General features: G+C 44.3%; 1 protein-coding gene across 2 annotated transcripts in view; it reads right to left on the bottom strand.

Moving 5' to 3' along the window:
• The window catches only part of LOC142417408 (sphingosine-1-phosphate transporter SPNS2-like), a 142,971-nt gene that overhangs the window by 8,910 nt on the left and 107,507 nt on the right, over window positions 1-26,554 (bottom strand). For both annotated transcript variants that reach the window (XM_075518070.1, XM_075518071.1), the window contains 2 exons: window positions 23,649-23,747; window positions 12,823-12,986 (listed from right to left, as the gene is read on the bottom strand). In XM_075518070.1, coding sequence (XP_075374185.1) covers window positions 12,823-12,986; window positions 23,649-23,747 — 263 coding nt within the window. The remainder of the gene's footprint in view (window positions 1-12,822; window positions 12,987-23,648; window positions 23,748-26,554) is intronic.

Here is a 26,554-nt window from a genome sequence, read left to right as displayed (position 1 = left end):
TTTATTTTTTTTTTTTTTAATCCAAAACGCTAATAATAAATTTTAGATTCTCTTAGGTGGTAAAATGTAGTACATGGACTTAAGCTAACAAGGCTTAAGAGGATCTAAATCCCTGTTTAAGTCCCACTTGCCTTTCTAATAACGATAATCCCACACTGAATAGATTGTCGCTTCCGATTTGGGGATATCTGCTGACTAAACATTGGTTCCTAAATTGTTCTATTTTCTCTGCAGTGTTTTCTCAAGATTGTGAATGTTTTCATTCCTTGAAGAGAGCGGGGTGGGAACCACTCTGTTATTTCCTGAGGGGGAGGAAACTTACCCAAATTGCCTTTCAAGAACAGAAGCCGTACAACTTTTTTAGTTGTTTTTACGGGCTCCTCCAGCAGTTAAAAACGTGGCTGACTCCTTCTAACCCCATCATTTCCTCCCCTGTCAAACCTAAATATTTCTCCTAGATCCTATCAAACCATTTCCATGTCGTGTGACAGCATCTATAATTCTGAAGTATTTATAAGACTGTCTGTTTAATGTTAAATGACATGCTCTAGAACTGTTAAATATTTATACTATGTAAAATGGATCTAATTTCATAGCACCTCAGCCGGTTAGAGAACTGCATAAGAAAAAGGCGACGATTTAAGATAACAGATGAGTGGCCAGGATCTTTTACAGGTCAGCTATGCTCTACTTTGTTTCAGGAATTGTGCAGAGATGATTCTCCAAATGCTGTGTCCCTTTCAGTCTAGCTGGTCACCAAGCCAACAGATACTGGAGATTACAGCTTGTAATACAGCCAGCACTGCTGTACAGTTCCCTGCACAATCTGGGCCTTACGAGGCCTTTGAAAGAGTTTTTGCTGCCCACATCCAATCCAAGAATGCTCTGCTCCACCCTGTGCCAGCAAGAATAAAACCCAGATCTCCCTTCTCACCTGCAGCTACGTCTGCTCCAGCAGTTTAGGGTGAAGTTGTGAGAAGCAGTGGCAGGATATCTGTCCCACTGACTTTCCATAAGCTACAGGCTACTGAATGTTTGAGCTCCATGAATTTAGATCTCTGTTCACGAGCTCAAACTCCAGCAAGTAACAGGACGTCAAGAAGGAGCACAGACTTGCAGGTTAGTGTGCGTGGCACCATCACGCACAAGACTCCAGGAGAAGGGCTGTGCAAGAAAGCTTTTGTGAATGCTGCCAACACCGTTTAATGTTAAGTTTCATATATAACTTAACACCCATATTTCAGTATCCTGCAGCTTTCCGAAAGCCCTGTTTTCTTGCTGTCTAAACAAGTCAGGCTCTGGCTTCTGTAAGAGAGAAGCATATTAGGAAATAGTGTCCTAATTTTTACAGCCTGCTGTACTTAACACCACTTAACTTTTACAACCAACAATAAAATGCTTCGGTGGGGTCCTTCTAGCCTGCAAATAACTCATTTTTTGACTAGCAGGAGCTCATTCAAGAGACAAGAGTATTGGGGCTACAGGGGCAGCTAGATCACCGCACTTAGGAGCAACTCCTGCCTGTGATTAAGGATCCTTCTCCTTCCTTCATTTCACTGGAGAGATTTCTGTGTTTCTGAAGTACCATGCAATATGCTATAAAGTGCCTGTTTGAAGCAGCGCTTTAGGAAGGGATACCAGCATAACAGTCACTAATGGCACCCTTCAGCAGATTCCTCCCTGCCTGAACTTTCTCAAATGTTGCGGGGAGGGAGGGGGGTGGTGGTGGTGTGTAAACCTCTCCAAACAGCCTTGTGAACACACTGAAATCAGAAATTTTAGGTGATGAAATGTTTACATGGACAGACATCCTTGAAAGGTAATGAGACTTTACGGCCTTAAATCTATGGAAAACAAATTTCTTTTTCAAATACAGCTAGCTAAAGGGGTTTTTTGGCATCAAAGCGTTGGAGCCAACGACAGACTCCACGCGTGTACCAGTGATGATTAGCAGCCCAGCCAGGTGCAGCCTTCTGCAAATCCCGCTACTGAAACTCATCAGCATTCAAATCTAATGTTGCTGTCTGGACCTGTGCAAGAAAAACAGAGGCTAAGGATTATCATTTGTAGCTCCACACCTGTATGACTATCAGATGTAACAGTGAATTTTATCGACTGATAAATGAACACAGGAAGTTACTTGCACACGAGGTTGGCTCACGCTATTGTTATCACCGTATTCCTGCAGATAACCGACAAAACAATTACAGAGTAGGAGAGCTGGGGCAGCCTTCCACATTGGGTTTCCTGATCGTCAAATGCACACAACCTCATGTCCATCAGGTCAGTTAAAATCCTAGGGTAGCAGTAATACCGTCCCTGTGGGCTCCCCGACACGTACAAGAGGACAAGTGTAGTTGCAGCTGAAGGAGGAAAGAGATCGCTAAGGCAGAGGAGCATGAAGTGGGCTTAGGCACAGGTCCTCTCTCTGCACAATAACCACCTCCTCATTTACCAGCTCTGTGGTTCAGAAAGGGAGAAATGTCAGGAAAGTGGATGTTTCACATACTCGCTCACTTCATCCACCACCTTGTTGCTGCAGGGATCAACTGCCTTAAGTAAATCCTTGCTGAAGCCAATTGCCAAAACACATTAACATTTTAGTAAACAAAGGAGGGAAATGGACACAAGTTTACAGACCGTCCCACTCATATTTTCCCCCCTGTCTGCATACTGTCATCACCCTCATCAACAGAGTCCGCTTCAAGAGGATATAAAGCTTATTGCAGTTGGCCTGCCCGCAATACAAACAGGCAACACGGGACCAGGAAACGCCTCCTTAAAAACACAACCAGCCACCCCTCGTACGTTATCGCACCTCATTCGTACTCTACACAGACCCCACTGCTTTGTCTCACCGATATTTCACCACATGGGGATTTACAGCTGCATTTCACTGGGATTTTGTCACATTTCCCTTGAGGACTTTGAATCAAACTCCACTAAATGCACCGAGTTTCATCTAGTAATGCACAATGCAAACAGGGCCGCACATGTGGGCACTGAGTTCATGCAAAGATTTCTGCCCTGAAAGCTATTCTGCTTTCTCTTATTATTTTGCTTGCTGCAGAAGCCAAACCCAGCTATCTTATCTACTGCAGAGCTCTCTTTCAGCTTGGCTCTCTACCACACTTGTAACATACTGGTCCCAACAACGCACCTCCTTTTTGCCAGACACTTTACGAAGAGCAAAACCAGCAGGCTGGAGACTCCAGTTCAAGTGTGTACCTTTTATGCCCTTCATTATACAGAGTTTTTAATCATGCAGTGCAGAATGTAAATACGTTAGCCATTACTGTCCTCCGTAACTAGGTATAGTTGCCATTTTCACCTGCAGCTGGAAGGAGCTGGCTTTGGTTCCCTGCTCTACAACAGAGTTCTCCCGGGATGCTGAACATTCTCCTGGGATGCTGAATAAACTGCTAGGTGCACTTGTGCCTCTATCTCCTCCCTAAAAAACGGCCATAGAACATTAAACCTTAGTACAGCCCATTACCTCCTGAGCAGGGTGTAAGAACAGCCAAAGCAAGGTTTGTTTCCAGAGAGCACGTCCTGTTTTAACTGAACTCAAGCGATTTTGATAGTTAAGTCAGTAATTTTGGGACAAGACACCCACGATTAACAACATGCATTACTGCAGAAACTCAGTGCTTTGATTTAAAAGGCTCCTAGTATGCTGCAGCTGAAAACAATGACTGAAAGCAAAGATGCATGGAAGGTGAGCAATAATACTACATCAACCTAGAAAGATCCCAGTGAGTGGTGCAGAGACAGGACTGGCACAGCTAAAAATAGTCTATGCACTGAGCTTCCTGATGCATCCTGACGGGTTCATCCAGCCTCCCGGGAACAGGGTTTGTTTGATGAAGCTGAGGTCAGTTTGCTAAAGGAAAAGGACGCTAAGCAGAACGCTAACAAGATTTAACAAAGAATCAGGCACAGGAGTAGCTTGCATTGGAGTGGGAAACCATTGCCTAATTTAGCTCTGCTGGCTGCTTTTGCTCACTCAGTTCTACCCAGAGAGGAAGCCTGGGGCTTGTGTAAATCTGGAGCACTCCAAGGCTCAAACAGGACTTGGTTGTGTGCAGCCTTCCTGGCGGCCGTTGGCATGGAGTTGCCCTTCCCTCTGGAGATAGAAGTGGTGGATCAGCCTGTACGGAGCAGCAGCTCTCTCGTGAGACAGCCCGACGGGAGCTTCGTGCTGGTGGTGACAGGTGCTCCGCCAGCTGCACTAAAGAAATGAATTGGCTTAAATCCCCTTTTCTTCCTGCACGTCAGTGGGTTTAGCGAATGGAATATGATAATCACGTACAGCAAACACATTTTTTTCTCTCTATTCGGTACAGCTCCTTAAAGCTGCGCAGACTCTGTTAGTATTTTCCATTTGTTCATTTAATCTAGGTGCTGAGCGTATTTGCCTCCAGAGGAAGAAACACAGGTCAGCTTCTATTTTTCCTCTTTTGCAGACAGAGGAGAAAACTGGCATAAAGAAAAAATCAATAACCTTTCTTTCTGTTTTTCCAGGCAGCTGCAACAGAGCAGATGTGAAGACGAGCGGTTAAACAGCACTCATTAGGTATCAAGGACTTGGATGGAAATGAACTCCAGAGACAAGTCTGCCTTCCTGCTCTGCGGTGGTACGCTAATGCGGACTCCTGAAGTTAGTGAAGATGTGGGTCTCTGAAGCCCTCAAAACTTTGTGCTTGAGTCTGTCCCTGTATGTATAATTCTGCCAGGTATTGATGGGCTCAGAATTAAGGTGGTGGGATTTTTAGTGCCATGGAAGACGTGGGTAACATCATACTCTCATGTCCACTGAAATAATGGAGGAAAGAGGAAGTGGAGGGTCTTGCTTTTTTCTTGACATGATTGAATGGGAAATGGGATAAAACATGACATAAAAAGCAGATATGATCTAATTAAATCTTAAACAGAAAATCCTGTAGAACTTCCTGATGCCGCTTGATTAGATACATATTTCTTACCCTCCAAAATAACTGCCTCGTGATACAGCCCTTTTCACCAACTTCTAAGCTACCAGGTATGGGGAACCGTCCTTCTGTTTTGCTCCGCTGTAAGTCTGGGCAAGCCCCATCTGGCATGTGCTAGTGGTCTGGCTGCAACTTTAGGAATGAGCAAGCCAGAGCACTTAAGACACTCCTTACTGAAGCACTGGAAGTAATACTCCAACGGTTTTGTCCCTGTTTCACTAGAAGATGCCATCCAGGCCAAGGACCCAACCACAAGTAAATTACTCTAACACACCTACAATCACAGCTTGCTGAAAATCTGCAAGGCAGATTTTCTCCACACGAAGGGGTCATCTACTGTTGATAAAAGTCAATACCTTCATAATATGCTCTGTGACCGTGACAGGCTTCAGGAAACAGACTAACAGGGCTGAATTTTTCATGATTTGTTCTATTTCCTTGTGTCAGAAAGGGTCTCTGGCTTGGAAGGCTGCCTTCTGTTCAGTGCTCCAGTCACCTGCGTGGGATCTGATCAGATTTCGTATCTGTGCCAGGGCAGCCTTAGCAAAGAAACCATCTTAGCGTGAGTTTAAAATATCTTCCTGCGTGATAAAGTCCCTGCATGCCAAGAACTGTCCTTTGCAATGACAATGCAAATTGACATATTGAATCCATTGTAACCATATGGTTTAAGTGCCCCTTGTACCTTATGGGCAAGTGCTGTTAATCCTGTTTTACCGCTGATGAGCGTTTTAGGGACAACATCTGACTTCTTGAAGGTCGCAGCACAGAATCAGTAGCCAAGAGAGCAGTGGGACTCCAAGTAGTTCTTGATCTGGTGCTCTTCTTGGACAAGTAAGCTTTGCCTTCCTGTAACTTCAGGCACATGGAGAAAGTCCATGCTTGCTGTAGAACAGCACTTAAGTAGCTAGGAATAGTGTAGGAATATTGTTTTCCTTTCTCCGTGGCACAGGAGATTAACCTCAAAAAGGCAGTATATGTGGGGAATTGATGGGCTTGGAGACCCATGAAGTTCTGCCTGCAGCCTCTTCCGCAGCTTGCAGTTAGCAAGAGCTATGCCAACACCAGCTGGCTCAATCCTTCTGCCTGTACTTAAGCAAAGCTCCTGCTGCCAACAATTAACTTGGAACAGCATATTTCAAGTGCCATGAGCATTTTGTGTAAGGACCACAATTGAGCTCAAAATGTCTGTGAACAACCAAACCGACCTTTGACATCTTCCTACCTAACCTGCAGGAAATCCACAGGTTGACTAAAGCAACAGAATAAATCAGTATTTTTGCTATATGAGACCACATTTTCTATCTGCATGAAACCAGCAGCTCCCAACTGAAGAAGCAAACCAGCATTTAAAATTCAGCCAGTCCCAAGCCATTACATTCTTATATTTGCTAGCTCCATTTATGGAGTTACAAACATGGCTAGTAAACAAGGGAGGAAAAAACCAGCTCTACAAGCAGGCTTTTTCCAGCAATAATAAAACTACTTACATTCTCACCACCTCTTCCCTTCATATTCCCAACCCTTTGATTCTATATAAACCATCTAATAGTCTAATCTTATTCCATCTGCAGTCTATGCGTCTTTATCACGCCACTCTCGGATATTCAGAACACACTCCTTGCCTCTCTTCTTCCATCATCACAGATCCTCTGCATCCTAACCTTTTTGCTGTAAATTCACATGCCTTCAAAGGCCAAGGATATCTTACTGGGCTAAAAAAGCATTGTGAGTCTATATCACTGTAGGAAATATTTAATTATTGTTCTGCTTTTGTAAAGTAAAACACAAACAAAGCAATCATACTATTCCCCCTAAACAGCTGAATATCAGCAGTGGGTGAACTGTTCCTCAAATATGCCTTTATGGAAGCTGTTTGATTAAATGCACTTTTCCTGAAATCCTCAAAATTCAAACTCTGCTCCAATGCAGCACTGAGACGTCTCTCTACAGTAAGTGTCCAGCCTCTTTAAGAAAACCCTCGCAATACATCTTAAAATATTTCATAGAAGAAACACTCTTTTTAGTAATGCAAACTACCAGAATGGAATATGCTGTGTCTCATTCTAGCATGCCAGTTTAATACCTGTGACACTATTAATGGAGGGGACTCTATCCTTTGCTGGCAACAACATAAGGTGACTTGATGGGTCCTTTCTGTCTCTAACTGCTGCCACAGAAAAATCAGAGAAAAAGAGGGTTGACAACTCTGTGAGTCCTTCCCCTGCCCCACATAATAGAATCTGCAAAGCAAAAATAAGGTCAGACACTTTCAAATTGCTGCAATAGGAGAACTGGGAGATCATTTTATATCTAGTTCTAGAAAAGGCTAAAAATAAGCCTGATGCGAGGCAGAAGACAGAGTCTGAAAATGGATTATTCTCATTTTTCCTGTAATGTAATTTGCAGATGTGCCGTGTTTAAGTCAGCAGAAAAGGTGTATGGACTAGGGATTGTTCTTTTTGTGGCTTGCACTATCTAGTCTGTAATGACTATTTTCTTTCTGGTGTTTGTACCCACCACTTTTTAAATGAAATGTTAATCAGCACTGCTACTTAGCAAGAGTTTCCACACTGATCAAAGGTGTTAAGAGTAAATTTTTTTTCTTACTGTTTAATTTTAATTTTAGGAGAGAAGAAAAACCTACTGGAGCTGTTTAACTAACCTGATTCTTGTCATGTAAACAAATGGGTGAACCATTTATGCTTGCAGGTCTCTCTGAAGTGCTGAGTGGTAGCTAGCTAAATACTTACATTCTTTTGTTCTGACCAGCGGCATCAGTGCAGCTATTTATTCCTGTTCGTGCCTGCACCAGGGATACACACTGCAGTTGCATCCTGCTGCCTGATCTGCATTGCTGTATCTTTGGCGAAAATATCCAGCATGTATCATGCAGGATACAGAGAGGGACTGAACGATTATAAAACGGATATCTATCCAGAGCATCTTTCTGTACCTCTGAAAGGATATGGGGAAAAGACAGAAAATCTCATGCTTCCAGGTATAAAATCAGGGAAGAAATAAAAAAAATTATTTAAAAAAATCCTTTGAGGGGTAGAGTATTCTACACCTGTACAGGGCGGTGTTTCTCAGGAAAAATCTACATGAGTTTGGGTTTTCCCACAGCAACAACTGGGAGTGGCCGTTGTTGGAGACAGGACTGCAGAATCACCCTGTGCCTGCTGCAGAGCATCAGGGGCCCTACAGGTCTGTGCCCGCGCAGAGACAGAGGATCACTGCTCAGCAAAGCTTCAGATGCTTAACACTCACGCTGACTGCCCAGGAAAGAATCATGTTACACGCTAATTGCATTACAGTGATTTATATGCCCGGGCACCCAAAAGTCGTCACAGCTTGGGGAAAGGACTTTTTTTTTTTTTCCTTTTCATAATAAACCCAGCACGTTCTTCCCAATTACTGGTGAAGCCATTGCTTCTAATAAAATACCAACGTAGGCATTTCTTCTGCAGCTCTCTAGGGTGAAGCTTTGTTTTTTCCAAGTTATCTGCATTATGAGCGAGGAAGAGGACATAGACAGACCACAGATGGAATTCTCAGCAGTGCTGAGTTTTACATCCGAGTGAAGTACCTGAAGTACTCCTGACCTCTGAAAGTTGCCTTCTGGCTGATATCTGGCAAGGCTGCACAGGTATCAGTGATGGAGTTAGGGAATAGAAGTAAGGTCTTCAGATTTCTGACCCATTTCTGTAGGGCCGTACCTGGGCAAGATACTGTACTTGTACGTATCGTCTTCCAGAGGATGTCAAAGTATAGCTTGGGTCGCACAAATGTTCATCAAGCAGGTAAGAGAAATACAGTAGAGAGTGCAGTCATGTTTGGAAATAAAATGAGTGCTTTAACCCTCCACTGCAGTACCACAGAACAGGAAAGGAAAAACAATACAGTCAAGCAAAATCACAGCAGGAATTGTAGTTGAGTGGTTTAAAAACGAACTGAAGTATTTATTATTGTAAGTGCATAACAGCTCTTACAGAAACCATTCTTAACCATTTTCTCTCTTATCACTTTGGAAGGGTGGGATTAAATTTGTGTTATAAAAATTGCACCAAAAATGACTGGATTATATTAGAGTGATGTACTATATCGTGTTCTCTGCTAGTCCTAAATTTACTAAAAGCCTCTTTAAGCTGTCAGACTTCTGAAGCAGTATGAAAATAGTTATAAAAGAATCGTGATTTAAAAAAAAAAAAAAGAACTGCTGTATAAAAAAAATTTTCTCATGAGTGTTTTTGTGAGAGGGGCAGCCTTATTGACTGGAATTCCTGTGCTAAAAAAGTAATCCACAAAATATGCCAGGAATTGTGGCAATGATAAAAGTAGTGTAAAAAAAAGTCACGAGGCACTGAAAGCCTGGAAATTCTGTTTTTGAAAGGAAGTGTGGTGGAAACTGGAGGAAGCTTTACAGGAAGGAGAGGTTGCTATCCTGATACTCTGTCCTGCCTGAAAGAAGAAATTATCTCTAAGCAAACGCCCAGAGACCAGTACACAAAGGAACAAACAAACGAAAAAATCCCAGCAATAAAACCCTGAACTACTTTTCACAGAAGCATGGAAATTAAAGCAGAGAAAGCTTAATTTCCATAGGCAGAGCTGCAGAGAGCAGCGTTACACCTCTTTGCTTCCATATTAGTTCATTAGAGAGGTCTGTGACATCTGGCCCGTGTGCCCTGACCCCACTGGTGATGAATGGGTTTAATCTCTGGCGTGTGACACCAGCGTTTGTGATTCCTGCAGGTTAATTGATTTCTTTTGGCAAAGCACATTTCCAAGTCCTGTTGTCTGAGCAGCATGACTGACTGCAGAGGGAAAACAAGGCATCTTGAAAAAGAAATTCTCCCGTACCCAGCAAGTGATAGGTAGGATGCAAGGGAGGACTGGCCAGGCAGAAAGCGATCCTTGCCAAAGGTGGGCAATGCCAAGTGCAGATGGCCTGTCGGATAGGTGGGAGCTGGATGTCGGATTTGGAGTCCAGCAAGGAGTTTTAAACTGCTGATAGCAAAACACTCTGTTGTCTTTTCTCTCTCAGGCAAGCGTGTAGCTAATAACACACAAATTCTCCCCCATAACTTCTGCCGAGGAGACCACTGAACCTGTCGGCAACGGCAGACCGGACCCTGGCAACAGCACAGACACCACTGCACATGGCAGGGAGAGAAGCCTTACTCTGCAGTTGCCAACCTTATTAAGAATACTGTCTTACTCTTCAGTAATGTGTCAAACTTGAATTAAACTGCACTCTCCAGGAATCTGACTGTAGGATGCCAGGGTGTTTTTACTATGGGAGTGGGCATGTCCCAGAAACGGTGCACTAGAAATTATTTTGTTAACCATTATTTGTGACAACTGTTCTCCCTCTGTATCCGAGCCAGTTTGTAACACGAAAGATCTGTGGCTGAATAATATAAAATTCGTACACAAACGTGAATCAGACAGACCAGGAAAGGAAAGGATGCTGAAAGAGAGAGCGCAACAAAACCAGGTTTGAAGCCTGAATATGTTTCTTCAAAAAGTGGACCTGTGACCGGTTGGGAAGCTGGTATGCTTTGGACGTGAACAGAGTACAACCAAATCTGCTCGGGCTAGACAGCAACAGACAGAAATAAACACTTTTATGCAGGAGAAAGCAGCGCTGTGGGATGTGATCGCCCTCCTACAGCAACACTGCTGCAAAGCTGGCGTGTTGGTGCACTGCAGAACACACCAGCACTGGCACCCAAGCAGAGTCCATCAGATAGCAACCAGCCTGTGACCTGCAGTGCCTCCTGAGAAAGCCCTCTCCCTTGAGAGCTCCGCTGGAGCTGTGACACCGGCTGCGTACCACAGTGCACTGCCCAGTATAAAGGTCCAGGTGGGGTTAGACATGGTGATAAAGATGAGAGCGACCCGGAATTCCTCAGTACCTGAATACCGAAATCCTCCCTCACCACCTGAGATGCCGTCATGCCATGCTGGCAACACACATGGTGCAAAGGGACACGTACCTCCACCGTAATTCTAAGTAAGCGGAACGAGCGCTCTCCCCTCTAAATACAGTGAAGACAAATACTAAAGTTTTCCTAGAAACAGGCAGGCCCTGAGCGAAGGCTAATGCTATGGCTACACGAGGGGGCTTTCGCCTGCTGCGCTGTATCACTACCCTGTCACCAAATAGAACTTCTGGCTCCTTGCAGCGAAAAAAGCCACCCTGAGCACCTAGAAACTTATGTTCATCTTGCCATGTCCCCAAGTGATCACTACTTAGACTTGCATGGACAGCTTATGTGCACAATTACAGAAATAGGACTGGAAGGCAGCCAGAGAGCAGTTCCCATCTTCCTGCCTCAAGACCGAGCCAGGGAGGCCTTCAGAAACACAGGACAGCTTTCATGTCTTCTCCAAATAATCTGCTGTAGCATTTACCTCTTTTTTTCTATTAGGAAGTTCTTCCTAACATCTAATCTCCAATTTCACTTCTTGCAATTTAAAGCCCTTATATGCAGATAACAAACCAGGCACACATCAGACATGTCACACCTCCAAAGCCACACTGAAGTTCAGCTGTGCAGGACTTAACCTCCTTACAAGATACATGATGAGGTCTTGTTTTTTCCACAATGTTTAAACATGTCATTATAAGGGTAATGTATATATCTAAAGGCACCAGGAGGCAGAAAACCTTTCCTTTCTCTGGTATTTGTGCATGTTAGTAGAAAGAAGGTGGAAGTGCTCTTACAGGGCCACAGCACCATCTGTGGCACTGCTTCCAAATCTCTTGCATCCATCTGATATGATAGTGTGAGCCAGAAAGTATCACCCAAACTGTTCACACACTTATGTAAACCTCCGGACACCTTCTTTTCCTCCTAATTGTACTATGTCTAGTGCCAGCGATATGCCAGGGCCCTTCTTAAGGTACAGCAAGGTATACTCAGAATCACAGAATCACAGAATCGTATAGGTTGGAAAAGACCTTTAAGATCGACTCTCTTTGTCTGCAGAATTACGACAGGCTGTTAACGTCTGCATTGTATGTCTGCATGTCTCCCATTCTCCCAGTGGGAGAAAGGCAAAGGCAACTTACAGTCAACACCAGACTAGTCACCTACCCACATATTCAGTATGACATTATACAAAGATACTCTTATTTTTCGACAATTATGAGAAAGAGACTAACCCCAGAAGTTTGTATGTCATGTGGAAGCGTCTTCTGAATTACTGTAGTTGCCAACCGTGAGGTGGTCCGAATCGGTTTCTTTACTGAAAAACAGTAGCTCTTTTTTTACAAGCTGCAATAAGGGACTGGGAAAGACTATCTTTAATACAGTGACCCTTGAGCACATATGTCCCCACATACACAGCTTTCTTCCTTCTTGCCTGATGTTCCTGTGTATTGGAGGCAGTCAGCAGGGCACAGGGGGCTGAGACGGGACTGTGGGCTCAACGTTGACCACCAAGCCCTATAAAGCATCTCTTGCTCTTCACCTAGCAGTCCACTGGTTCCAGCACACAGCAACCCAGATGGCCTGGGCCGTGGCATGCTCACGCAAGGGTAAAAGGGGCCTGTGATCTCAAATACTGTGCTCCCCTCCAGGCCATATAGCCAACAACCGAGATCCACCAGAGCAGAAGCGTGTAAAGGATGCCCAGCCAGCATGACCCAAGCCCCTGTGCTTCGTGCAGCCTCATGCACTCTGCTGAGCTGAGGTTCTTAACACACAACCCGACATCCTTTACCTGGAAGGACCAAGGCCAGGGAAAGAGTACAAGCATAACGTTCAAGACAGAAAACAGGCTTTGGTACCTCCCCATTTGCAATTGCCAGGTTACTCACTGTTGTTCAGCTTTGGCTCGGTCACTTAGGAAGAAGAGGGCTGTGGCCAGGAAAAACATCCCTCCTAGGACAACGACAAACGGGCAGAGCATGAGTGCATACCCCAAGCTGAGGAACTCCCAGACTGGGGACTCCTTTGTGCTTTGTCGTATCAGGTCTGAGATCTAGGAGAGAAGGGCAAAAAAATTAGTCACTTAGATGAAAAAGAGACACGATAATGGTGAAGGGAACACGATTCCCTAAACAACCACCCACTGGACATGTGCATGAGGTTTCAAATGGAATGGTGCCTTCAGTAAAGGCTGAATGTCTTTCGCACGCTTCAGCCTTCCACATGCCACTCTGGAGCCTGGGCAACTTATGCTGCGAGCAGCTTGGCAGGGGTTCTCCTCTCCCTGTCGCTCTCCTGGCCTGATCTATTATTCTTCCAACAACCCCCTTCATCTTCTCCCTGGCTGCTTCGGAGACTGAATGCGTGGGTGTCTAACCTTGCTGTACTGACCAAGCCTCCTGGGGTGCCGGCAGGGCCACACCGGCATTGCTTGGTAGGCGATGGAGAGATCAATCTTCTCCAATTTCTATCAAGTCCTGCTTACTCCTACACCTTATCTACCTTTCAGCAAAAGGAGCTATTAAATTCAGTTTCCATGTATTGAGTGGGAAGAGGGAAATGTTTTTCACAGAACAAAAAACCAGAGATCCCGTCTGATTTTCAGAAACGGAACTCTAATGTGGTTTTATCCTTGTGTCAGGTACAGGCCCCGTTCCCTCTCCTAACCTCCTAAGCTTGCTGCACTTTGAAGTGTAATGGTGTGCAAGATGTGACTCTGCCCGCCGGGCTCAGACAAGGTCTGTTGCCTAGGGGCTGCACTCACACCGAAGAACCACGCTCCACCAAGTTTATGGGCTAAGGCAACCTCCATCTTCCGACAGCCAAAAAGCTTAATTATATGAAAGTGAACACAAGTTTGCGCTTACACGAAGGAGCAGTGACGTGCAATGGCAGTAGTTCGTTCATTATGAGAAGCTTTTGCTAAAACTTAGTAATATTTAATGACTGTCTATAGCTAAAACAATCACATTTTAATATTTACTGTCCAGCAAACAACTTTACTCTCCATAAATCCAACAGCAGTAGCAGCAGTAGGGACGAGTCTCAAGGCAGTGGGTATTTAAATGTCCAGCTGCTTTTATCTGTGACCTTTTGTTGAGGCAGAAATACTGGTTTATACCAAAAGACTGCAGGGAATTTGCAGCATAAAATCCTACTGCTGTGCACACATGCAAATCGGTTCCAGAAATAGTCAAAGCTTGTGCAGCAACTTCTAAACTGCTACGTTACTGCTAATGGAAAAGGTGGCGTCAGACACAAACTACGAGCAAAACCCAAGATTCAAGGTTTAAATCTAAAGACACTTGAAAATTAAGTGAGGAAATGTCACACGCGGGAGAAATCACCAACTCACAGCCCTGCAGCCAACTGCAGCGACCTGGAAGGTAAACGCATGCGAAGAGATGCCCCGGCAGAGGCCAAGCACAACAGATGGTGACAGAAAGGTGACACTCCTGGGGGCTCAAATGAGCAGGTCGCAGAGCGTGCTTTAGCAGGGAGACTCTGGAGCGTTGGTGGTCTCCGTGCCTTAATATCCGTCTTAGAGCCCAGCCTGGCTCCTGCTAGAGCGAAGGGAAGGAGGAGCGGCCAGCCTGATGCCGGAGGTGAAACCACTGCACACAAAAGAGCAGAGGACTGTCTTTCAGGATGGAGCATTCTCAAGTAGAGAGGAGTGAATAAACACTGGAAGAGTGTATCTACAGAAAGAATTGAAGATTTTTAGCCAGACTTCTCTGTTTCATTCCTTGCCCTAGAAAGGAGGAGGAGGAAAATTTCAGTGCTTGGGATATAGCTAAGGAAGTGTTCCTGTCCTCTCAAAGAGAACTTTACTCACAGTGTATAACACGCACAAGGAAAAACAGGATTGTTATGGACAAGTCTCATAAGGACTGATGGTTAAAAAAGTCCTTAGACGGAAGGCAAATAACAGTGGCTATTAGTCTGAGAGACTTATTAAAAAATAGCAACAAGACTTGAATGTGTAAAGAACGCACTCACAGGAAATTAGCAGAACATGCACTGCACCCAGAAGGCAGGGACATCAGTTGGTAATTTATTCCCTCTTGTATCCAGACGCCTTAATTCCCAACATTTCCCTGACTCTTCATTATGAACCAAAATTTGGCATTGAATCAGCCCCTCCGTGTGCAATAGCCAGAATTGAGGCTATTCTAAAATAGGAATTTAGAAATTCTAAATCACTTTTCATTTTTGGGAATGGATACAATTATCCTCCAAAAGGACCAGACAATAAATCACTCGACAAATTGATATGATAAATCAGCAGTAGAGGATGAAAAGCCAGGCATGCACTCCCGATTGCTTTCTCTTATGAATGACCTGACATTCTAAGCTAAAACCACCTTTGAAAATGGAGAGTCTCCAACAAATAAAACTCCCAATGCAGCTTGCCCCACACCTCCCTTCTAAGGCATCATGTTGACCTTTTATACCAACAAATCATGTTAATATTGAATCTGCTACCTTTTTCATTTTTAACCCAACATATTGTTTAACTGCACATTTTCGAAAAAGCAGTGTTTCCTCCCATCCAAGGTATAATTCTTCCCACCAAGCCAGCTGCGCTTTCTCATCTAGGTTTCATATAATCCCCTCACCCATGTCTGCATCTCTTGGCTCTAGAACTTTATCAGGGCCTACATATATGGTTTTGCTGTTAACTTACAGTCCCTATTCCCTGTTGTTTTCTTCCACTCGGTTACAAGCCACCTGCTAAGACTGGAACTTTGGCATCTCCTCTCAAGAGGACACAGGACATAATTACAGACTTGGGCTCCAAGAATGACATACTGTCTGCCAAATGGTCTGCTCTGTATTGCCAGTTCTTGGGTTTCCAGACTCCTCGCAATGATAGCATCCCGAGTTGTCTAACTGTGATTTGGCAAGACCCAATCTAGCATCACACTTGGTGTCTTCTCTCTATCACGAGTAACAAAAAGCGGGGGTTGCAAGCACAGTCAGTGCCAGTTCTTCAGCATGGAGTCATGTGTGGGATTCCTTCCTTTGTTCTGCCAATTGGTAGGTGGCAAAAAACTTCAAAACATTTACTCAAAACTTGGGGGTGGAAAATCAATAAGGAAGTCCTTCTGCTGCTTTGCAGTCTAATCAAAAGTCTTTGATTAACATCCTAACTATGAAAGTTCCCATCTTCTTTTCCCTCACTGCGTAACATAGATCTCAGACGGAGAGGAATGACTTTGCTAAATAAACTTCGGCTCATGGCATTTTTACAACAGAATACAAATGGCATGTGTTCAGCCGGTGGCAGCCAACTGGATGGAGCCCAGCTAAAGAAAATGCCCACTTGCCGGAGAACAAACAGTACAGCTAGCAGGCATGATACAAAACCCCAAAATCTCTGAGTGTGTCTCCATCCGAGTGCAGAAGGCAATGAAGGGAAAAAGGGAAAGTTCATTACCTTTCTTGGGCAGCGTGTGCTGTGTTTTTGGAACGCTGGACAGGCTGTCGATGTAATAAAAGCTCAGGTGGGTTGAAGCCCTAGAAAGACAGCTTGCTTCTGTGTTACTGTCCCTCCTGAACAGCATGAGCGGTTAAACTAAACTGATTTACTAATTAGACAGTGTAATGGTAACATCATCTCTGAAATCGTAATTTCATCTACCCCGTCTCAATTCCTCTGCAATTGCTTGATTTTTCTAAATTCTGATGTTGCCTCTTGGGCACAAATCTTGCTACATAAAAGGATATTTCCACTGCAGTATCTGGCACAAATACCTGATTTTCCTGATTACCAATTTGATACAAGCCAGGTTCTCCCTGGCTCCTCTCGCCAGTACAGCTCCCTAACCCAGCACTCCCTGTAACCCCACAGTGTCACCACAATGGCTTGACGTTCACCCACTCTGAATTCAGAGATGCATGTGAAAGGTTTCTTTGATTTTTTTAAAAAAATCTAATATGAATGCAAATGAAGACTAGAAACCAAAAATAAGGGATTTTATAAAGTAAAAGTAAACAATTTGCTGGACCTGTGGGGGAGCACAAACATTTATACTGTGCTAAATAGCATGAGAAACACATTATAAAAGAGGACGTAAAGCCAACTATTTTATGATACTCATTCTGAAAGCCACAGAAAGGTAAAAGCAATTATATTCTAAAAGTTATTTCAATTTTAACATTGGCACGTTTGGATGTTGGAGGGAAAAAAAGCAAAGCATCCTGTTAATCTTAATTGTGTCCTTTTGAGCTCACAACCAAATTTAGTACTTGGCTGGTGACAATATCAGTGTCCTGCATTAGTGTGTGGTACCCGAGTTTGCCCCAGCAATACCTGTCGCAAGGATTCCTGCACTGCTTCCCCTGTGGCAGGCTCATCTGTGTGCCCTTGTACCCCCTTCCAGGATTAGCAGGCTGCATTATTAAGCGGTGCTTCCTTGAAAAGGCTGCAGTAAATTAAGAGACTCAATCAAGGGTTCTGCTTGCAATGCTAGCAAACGGACTTTGTACGTCTCTTGGTGTTAGAGCAACATTTGCCTCCAGACATTTGCCCTGGAGAGGGCTGAAAGTCTGTTTTCTTCATGTCTTTCTCTCCTTGTCATTCATGCCTTTCGTTCCAGGTCTGGTCTGCCCGGGGATTTTCTAAATTAACACTGGACTTTCTCCTGTCCCAGCAGGAGATGCCTTGTACCATGGGGAACGTGGAATCAAGGAACATGGCTCATGTGACAGGGCAGAGTTACTTAAATGTGTAGGGACGGGGGGTGCCCACTTACACGTAGAAATAGGTCTGTGGCACAGGACCACAGTTTGGGAGCGCACCCTTTAGCGGCATCCCTGTCCCCATCTCTCCTTGCAGCACAGGTCCCTTCCCCGGCAGTATATCCCAGGAGAGGGAAGTTGTTCCCCCGTGTTGCAGAAATTGGACGCCTCGTTCTGAAAGGTGCTCGGCACCATGAAAACTCCGTGTCTGTATTGGGAGTGCACAGGGTCCTTGGCAGCTCAGAGAAAGAAGCCACTTATTTAATGAGATTTTTAGTGCACAGAAGGAGTGACAGAGCAGATGGGACAGAGCTTGAAATACCTGAGTGAAACAATGATCAGCTCTGGGTCTCTGGGCTTTCTTTAATGAAATACTTTTACATACTTTAAATGTCCGTTTATAAAAAATACTGAGAACCTGCACTTCTAACCAAAGTCACGGGAAACAACAGGTGCACAGCAGCTCTGGAAAAAAACCAGAACAGGCTGTGAACCCTTGGCAAAGAGCATTTTATATATGGGAAGTCATTTGGTTTTTTAGGGCAGATATAAATCTTGTCTGTTGCTGAGTCATCAGAAGTGGGAAGCTTGTTAGCTCGTTGCAATGAGGAGATAAATCCAGTGTGGATTGGTCTCCAGGTGCTTCATCCTCCCCTTTTTTTGCAGCTGGCAGCCATGTCAAAGATTTGGCCTTTCCATGCACTACAAAAAAGGCTTTTAATTACTCAGCTCAGCCAGGACCAGAGAAATCCTCAATTTAAAGTTACTGCTTGAAGAAACAGATAATAAGGATGAGGGGCTGGGGGCTCTCTTCCTCACTGTATTTCCCTGCCACATGTCCATCAGATGTTGGACTGCAAGGGCACGTCCCATTTTACCCACCGCAGACCGGGTCATACGCAAGGATGAATGTGGGGGAAGATCTCTCCAGGAGGAGGGATACCGTGAGGGCTACGGAACACCAGCCAAGCAGCTGGCACTTGGTAAAGAAACAAAGAACAATAAAAAACATAAATGTGTATCACATTTCATCTACTGTCTCCATCAGGTGATGGAAGACGCTGCCTATACACACATATACTATAAATATTAGAACATGTAACATGCTGCAAAAGGCAAGACAGAGACCTCTGTTCCATCCTTAATCCCACAACAGCAGTGGCATAGCTGCCGATGGTCCGTAAAACAGAGAGTGATGCTAGGAGAATAATTGGCACATTTTTGTTACAGGATACGCTTGCCTTTTTGAACTGAAGTTCATCTCGCACCCTGCTCTGGCCGCAGAGGCAGCACCATGTCATCACCAGCAAGCACGTAATGGGCCAGACTTGAGGAATGGCTGCACAGGTCAGACAGGGACAAAAAGCCCAGACGGCAGCATCACATCGCAACGGTGCACTTTATTCCACTACCCTGCTTTTAAGTCAGACCGCAGTGGATTTGAGCCCCAACAGGCTGTGGCCTGTTTTAATCTAGCAAACTAAATTGGAAAAAAATGTTACTCCAGATAAGCATATCCACAGATCTACTCTGAAGTAGCCATAGCACTTCAAACCGTAAAATATGAATGTTAAACCATAATACATGAATTCCGCTCTCTCAGGCAGGCAAGTCTTTACATAGAGAACTACTTTCTATACATATATATTTACTGGCATGGGTAAACACCTTTGAAGCCAAATCAACAAAAAGGCTGTCTCAAACTGGGACAAGAAGGCTGTGAAATCTACACCTCCGATTATAACTTTCATTAAAAAAGTATCTTAATTGCTGCATTTGCTACAATTTTCCTTGAGCTGCCCCTAATCAAATGCTGATCTGCCTTCCCTGATACTCTGCACCAGTGATAATTAACACTGTTCTGCTAACTACTCGCTAAAGGAAGGTCATTAGCATTCATGCTATTTAAGTAGCTCATTAAATCTAGTTTATCAACCCACTCACATAAGAAAGTTGGGGAAGGGAGAAAAGTGAAGGGTGACAAGCGATAGGCTTATTCTTAAAATCTTTCCAGGTAACACTAGGAGCGGCACAAAACGCCTTCAGAACAGAACAGCTCAGATTTGCCTACAGTTAATTACAGGTCACTCATGCTCAGACCTCTTTTTGGAAAGGATTCTGTTCAAAGAGGAGATGCCTGTGCAGACACTTGTGATCTCTGCTGCCAGGCGAACCAGCGTGCCCAGGCACCGCAAACCGACACGGTGTTTGGTGGCAGGCTCTGCCAAGAGGAGGTCATCAAGAGGAGAGCAAGAGGAGACGCAGCAACTCAGGTAACGCTGCCATCTGCACAACTAGAGATGGACAGATGGGGGAAGCTTTTGCAGGACCCTCAGCACACGGATGAGTGACCAGGGTCCCCGCTCTCACAGAGCCCAGTTGCCAGACCGTGGCACGCTGTCCTGACGCTGCTCGGCTGGAGCGGCTGGAGGTTGTGGCCCTCAGGTAAAAACTGAAGCAGCAGCCAAGGAGGTCAGGACAGGTGGGAACCACCACCAGTGAAGTACAGGGAGTAGCTTTCACAGAATCACAGAATCGTTTAGGTTGGAAAAGGCCTTTAAGATCATTGAGTCCAACCATAAACCTAACACTGCCAAGACCACCACTACACCATGTCCATAAGCACCTCATCCAAACGTCTTTTAAATACCTCCAGGGATGGCGACTCAACCACTTACCTGGGCAGCATGTCCCAATGCTTGGTAACCCTCTCAGTGAAGTAAAATTTCCTAATATCCAGTCTAAACCTCCCCTGGCGCAACTTGAGGCCATCTCCTCTTGTCCTGTCACTTGTTACCTGGGAGAAGAGACCGACCCCCACCTCTCTACAGCCTCCTTTCAGGGAGTTGTAGAGAGCGATGAGGTCTCCCCTCAGCCTCCTTTTCTCCAGGCTGAACAACCCCAGGTCCCTCAGCCGCTGCCCATCAGCCTTGTGCTCCAGACCCTTCCCCAGCTTCGTTGCCCTTCTCTGGACACGCTCCAGCCCCTCAATGTCTCTCTTGTAGTGAGGGGCCCAAAACTGAACACAGGATTCAAGCTGCAGCCTCACCAGTGCCCAGTACAGGGGCACGATCACTGCCCTCCTCCTGCTGGCCACACTATTTTTGATACAAGCCAGGATGCCATTGGCTTTTTTGGCCACCTTTCTTGGACACCTTTTAGCCCATCAAAAGGTGCTGGTGGAGGAAAGCTGATCGCCGGCACTTTAAAACACCATCCTCACACGTTGATGTTGGCAGGTGACAAGCAGATACAGACAGGTTTCAATCCCTAGACCTGATGGATGGCGGCACAGGGGAGATGAGAAAGAATTTAATAAAGCGGGAAGCTAACAGGAGAGCCAACAGCACCAGCGAGCAAGGACAGCCTGTGCCCACAACAGCCATTTCCCTGCCGCATGTGGCGAGAGGAAAGCCTGCAGTAGGCGCCCATTTCTCATCACAGCCAGGGCTAGAAGCAAGGCAAGGATGGAAGAGGAAAGCACTGCTGTGCTCAGATGGGAAGTGAATGACAGAGTTGGAGGAAGGAAAGAAAAAGTACCAAGGAACAGCCTCAAAAGAAAAAATCACTGCCTGTACTCGGTTTTCCTGAAGCAAAAGAGTACGTCAGCGAGTGGAGGGAGACCGCTGTTTGCGTGAAGGAATAATGTAAACCCTGAGTAGGGAAGACAGGTTCATGCATCCATGTGCACAGATGAACACAGAAGCGCAGAGTCACTGGCACTTCTTACAATTATTTAATTTGAAAGGGCGACAAAGGTATAAGCAGAATTAATAATACAAAGAGCTGGAGCTATGATGCAGCCTGTGAAGAGTTAACCGTATTTCACATTCTGCTGCTAGCTACCTCCACTCAGCTCTTCTGAGCCTGACATGCTGTCTAGGTATTAGGGCATAGGAAGAGCAGTTAGAAGACCTTTATCTGATACTCAACATGAGTGGTGAGAATTGGGGTATTTCTCTTAATTCTGTGCTTCAGCAACCATGTCTGCATAGTGGGACCTTTCAAAGATGGAAAAGTTTTTCTGTGTTATGCGAAAGCTGCAGTTGACCTTTCAGTCACTGTAGCACAGGGAGCATGAGTCAGCCAAGCCGGTCCAGAGGCTACAGAAATGGACGTTGGTGCCTTCCACGGCATGAGTGCTTCACTCCTGCTCTCCTGCCACAGAGCCTTCTACTTGAGTAGTCTCCTCTCAAGTGAGAGCTGCCCAACAAGTACGGCATTAGAAAAGAGTAATTCAAAATCATAATTAATATTTTCCCAGTCTAAAGGAAGCCTAAGGCAGCTATTAAATTGGGGTTAAGCATATTTCAGGCAGGCATCCTTAAGTAACTCACAACTTGCTTGATCCCTGAATACCAGAAGGGCAAGGACATTATTTTCTACAACCAAAGTCCTTTTTTTTCAATCTGTGACACTGAAGAGCCCTAGGCAACTTTCAAGATTAATTGCAATCATTCAGGGTCCTCGCCATTCCTCCCAGACATCCCTCTTACGTAAGAAAAAGAACGAACATGCAGCAGAGTCACCTGAGACAGCCTCGCCTGCATCTCAGACCCTGCCTTCAAAGCACGCTGGCCCGCTTATTTCATTCTCCTGCTTGACATTCCCGTGTCACCTGCCCTGCGCAAAGCAGTCTCTTCCAGCGATTCCTTTGTTCTTGCCACTTTCAAATAATTTCTAAAATAAGATCATTTCTCCCTGGGTGCCCAGAACATTGAAGTAAATAAAGAGTAAGCCAAATTGTACATATTTATTCTCTTGAGACATTTCTAATTTCTTTGGTCCTTTCAGCCTTATATGTATCTGTCTCTTCATGTATCCTTCAGAGGGCTACAGAACAACTATATAATTTTTGGGAGCTGGCATTCAAGAGTAAATATTTATTTATATTTAAATATATAAATACAAAGTTAAATTTATATAAATAAATATGTATAGATACACACACCAGTGTCTATGGGATGAATAGATGAGAAATGATGGTTTTAAAAAAAAAAAAAAAGGTCCACAGCACCCAGCAGCTGTGTCATACAGCAGTACTGAGCTGGAAGAGCACATCAAAGTTCTATCCCTCAGATGATGGGACTAGCGAAGATCCCAGTTACATCACTGGAAAACTGTAGCACCTCCAACACACCATGAGCGGTGACACTTAGGGCTTTACATGGAAGCTACTACATTTTATAAATGATGATCTGTGTTCTCTGAAGCTCAATGCATCAAACTCCCATGCATCAAACACAGAAGGGTGCAAGGGAAAGATACTACCCCAGTATATCTACATTTCTTTTCCTCATTAAATTTCCCAGGCCTAATATTTTGAACTGTCAATGTTCTCCGATTGCCAGCTTTTGGAGCAGGGTCTTTTGTTTTGCTCTGCACTAGGATAATGGTGGCATAATGAGGGAGATCTCCAGACAGACCAAGGCCAACAACTGCAGCAGTAACAGAAAGGAATACTACTAATAAAAATCCCAAAACATACACACCCATCCCACCATGGATTCTACACCATCATTTATTATCGTGCAAAACAGTTTCAGAATATCAGCAGGTCAGAACAGCTGCGTGTTGCCACCCATAAACAGATATTTGGTCTGTGAGACCAGACTAACAGTCAAACACACACACAACTGTTCCAGTCTGATTTCTAAAGGACCTATGTCCACACCACAGAAGCAACCGCTCTCCCTTTACAGAGCTGTCTATAAAGCTTTACAAATGCCCTAGGCTAAAAAGATTTAGAAGCTCGCTTCTCATGCCCAAGCAGTCCTTCCAGGTTTGAATTGCAGCCCACCGATAACAGGCATGTAAAAAAGTTGCATTGCACCGCACCGCTTCCCATTCTGCTGATAAATGCGGGCCTTCCTTCCCTAGCATGGTTTAACTTGGCATTTTAGATAAGCAGTTAGTAAACAAAAACAAACATGGGCACACAACCCTGCCAAAACCCGCTGTGAGCACTTACAAATCCAATCAGATAAGGACTGCCAGCATCTCCCAGGAGGTGTGAAGTGAAACTCTGCAAGGCCACTGCGGTTGCACGGCGTGTTGGAATGACCACATACTGCAAAGAAGAAGGGGGAAAAAAAAATACGTAAGGAAATTGAAGTAAGAACCTGTCCAGCTGTCTCGTATTGCTCAGTTTATACCCAGGTCAGGACAAAGTAAACAAGCTCCCGCAGATGTCGGTGGCAGACACAGGTCCATGGGTGGCTCAAACAACTGGGGATCTCAGCAGCCCCTCCTGGCTTTCCAGGACTCCTGATGGCAGGGGTTGAGGGAAGGAAGCTCTGTCCGGTCTGCACTCCTCTCAGCAGCACTGAATGCATGAGTGTGACTAACAACTTTGCCCACAAAACACTTTGCTATTGCTCCTCAGCCTATATTTTGCTTGGCTGATGGGGAGAGCGAAGTTCGAGGTTGCCTGCAGCATGTAACTTGCTCAGCACCGCCAGCCTTCCAAACGAGGACTTTGCTGTAACCTGGGATATTGTGTTTATTCCATAATAAAGGTATCATTTTGTTTCCTAAACCGTAAACGATTCACATCAGTATGAAAGGTCACACATCCTCCCCTCTCACTCCACCTCTAGCCACTTTATATTTTTCTCAAAAATTTGCGATTCCACTTGTGAAAAGTGACAAAGACACATTAGGAAAATTTTCCATAGCCAAGATATTGTAGTTTGGTCTCCACTCCTCTAATAGGACATGACACCCTCAGCCAGGTCATGCAGAATCAGTCTGACTACACAGGACCAGAGCTCACAGAAAACAGCCCTAACCATGGAAGGGGATGAAAGATTAAAAAAATAAAAACAACCAACAAACCCTCGTCCTGTGGAATGACCTTGATTTTATAACACACATTTAAGAGCAATTGTCTCCTGCATAAAACTTGTGAAAGAAGCTGGCTAAGAACATCTGCATCAAGTCCACATATCCCGGTTTATAAATTGATCCTGTCTTGATTTAAAGGCTGTAAGTAATGAAGAATGCAATAGGTCTCTAAATCCAAGTGAGCTTTGTTTCCACCTCTAAGCACTGAATCTTGTTCTGCCTTTTTCTGTTGCTCTGAAGAGCTATCTACCCTGCCAGAAATGACTCTCTTGTTTAGCTCTTTGTAGACCATGATCCCTTTTACTTGTTCACTTTCTCTCTGAAGCCTTTAGTCTTTCTTTAGAAGGCATGCCTTCCCAGACGTCAACTTATTCTTGGCAATCCTTTCCTGAAGTCATTTATTAATTAAGTGTGACATTTCAGGACTGGCATATCCCCAGCTAGAGATACACAGAGATCAATTTACCTTAGCTGACTGAGGTAGGGAGAACTCACTGCTCAGAGACGTATCTCAGGGCACAGGATCTGAAGCACTGTTTCAGTGCTTTAACGCTTCCTCTTACGGAAGGTGAGTTGCCCTGTCTGCAGTGGAAAGAGCCATAAAAAAAGGAAAGAAAAGAAACAGCATTGAGAAAATCCACACTAGAAGAGAAGTGATGCCTATTTAGAATTACCATCTCATTCCAAGCAGAGACAATTAGGAACGATGGGTAAAATTAGATTAAATGCTTTTCCTTAGGGTTTTACCATGTGCTTTCAGAATGACCTGCCAGTTCTTTCATTACTGGTTTGACAAAGCCGAAAATGCACACTGCTAATGCACTTTGATGCCACGTATTAAATGGGTACCCTGTTAAAGTCCTGTTGTGCCACAGAAGAGCAAAAGACGATCAGATCCACAGCAGCCACCTGGCTGCAGATGTTACGACACTGTCCTCCTTTTGCATCCAGGAGCTCAGAACAGACTTGAAGGCTCACAGAAATCCCAAGAGAAAAATAAGGTCTAGACTTTATTAGAGACACAGAAACGTACTGAAGGTCACACTGTGAAACAGTGGGAGGGCTACACAATTCATTACCAGTCCCCAAAGATGCAGGGCAATGGGTGCAACCTGGATAGATCAGACAGAAGAAGAGGGGGAAAAAAAAAAGTGAGTTATTGTTGTTCTTCCCGCCTGGCCCCAGTTCACACAGGTGCAATGCAGAAGCATTCTGCAAGAGCTGTTTGAGAAAGGGCATCTGAGAAGATAAAGTGAAATTCTACCTAATTCTAGACTCCAGAGTTGTGTATCTCTGTGAAACGGGGAATTTTAAACTTACGTTAAAATATTTTTCTTTCTGTAAAGTTTATATTAACAAATCTGGAGAAGAAAGCCTGGCTGGCTCTGTATTCTATCAATATTCTTAACAAAATGACAAAGGAAATGGCAAATTTATTAAAAACTTACCATATTCAGGGAGTTGCAGTGAATTGGTGCCAATTAGAGAAAGAAATTTGAATCATACCTGCATCATATGTGTGTGTGCATATATATATTTATATACATGAATACACACTCACACATATATTAGACGTGATTTTGCATGTACATCTGTATTATGCACACATATAGTTTTGCAAGTAGCAATAAAATTTCCAGCAAGTTTTCAGTTTGCCTAGCTAAAGAAGTTATTGGTGGTTAAAACCATCGATACGGTTTGGCACTATAAAGTACCAAAACTTAGCAAGTTTAGTCTGGAATTCAAGTGACAAACACACACACGCACCCCCCAACCCCAAAACCCAGCATGTGGCAAGCAAGTGAATATGAGATTTTTCCTCCTCCTCTAAAAAGATACTGAACAGAAAAAAAGGCTTAAACCAGCATCTCCAAACACCAAAAACCACTCCACCCTATCGCTACTTAAAAAGCATTTTATTCTGATGGAGAGGAAGTAGTTGGTAGCAAACATTATCTACTGTTCTAGGAAGACAGCAGCAAATTACAGCTCTAAATGGGCATTTTGATACTAAAATAGACCTAAATTCAA

The sequence above is a fragment of the Mycteria americana genome, chromosome 15 (genome assembly GCF_035582795.1).
Source record: "Mycteria americana isolate JAX WOST 10 ecotype Jacksonville Zoo and Gardens chromosome 15, USCA_MyAme_1.0, whole genome shotgun sequence".
NCBI lineage: Eukaryota > Metazoa > Chordata > Aves > Ciconiiformes > Ciconiidae > Mycteria > Mycteria americana.
Note: the sequence above shows the minus strand (reverse complement) of the source record. Positions and strands in the feature narration are given on the sequence as shown.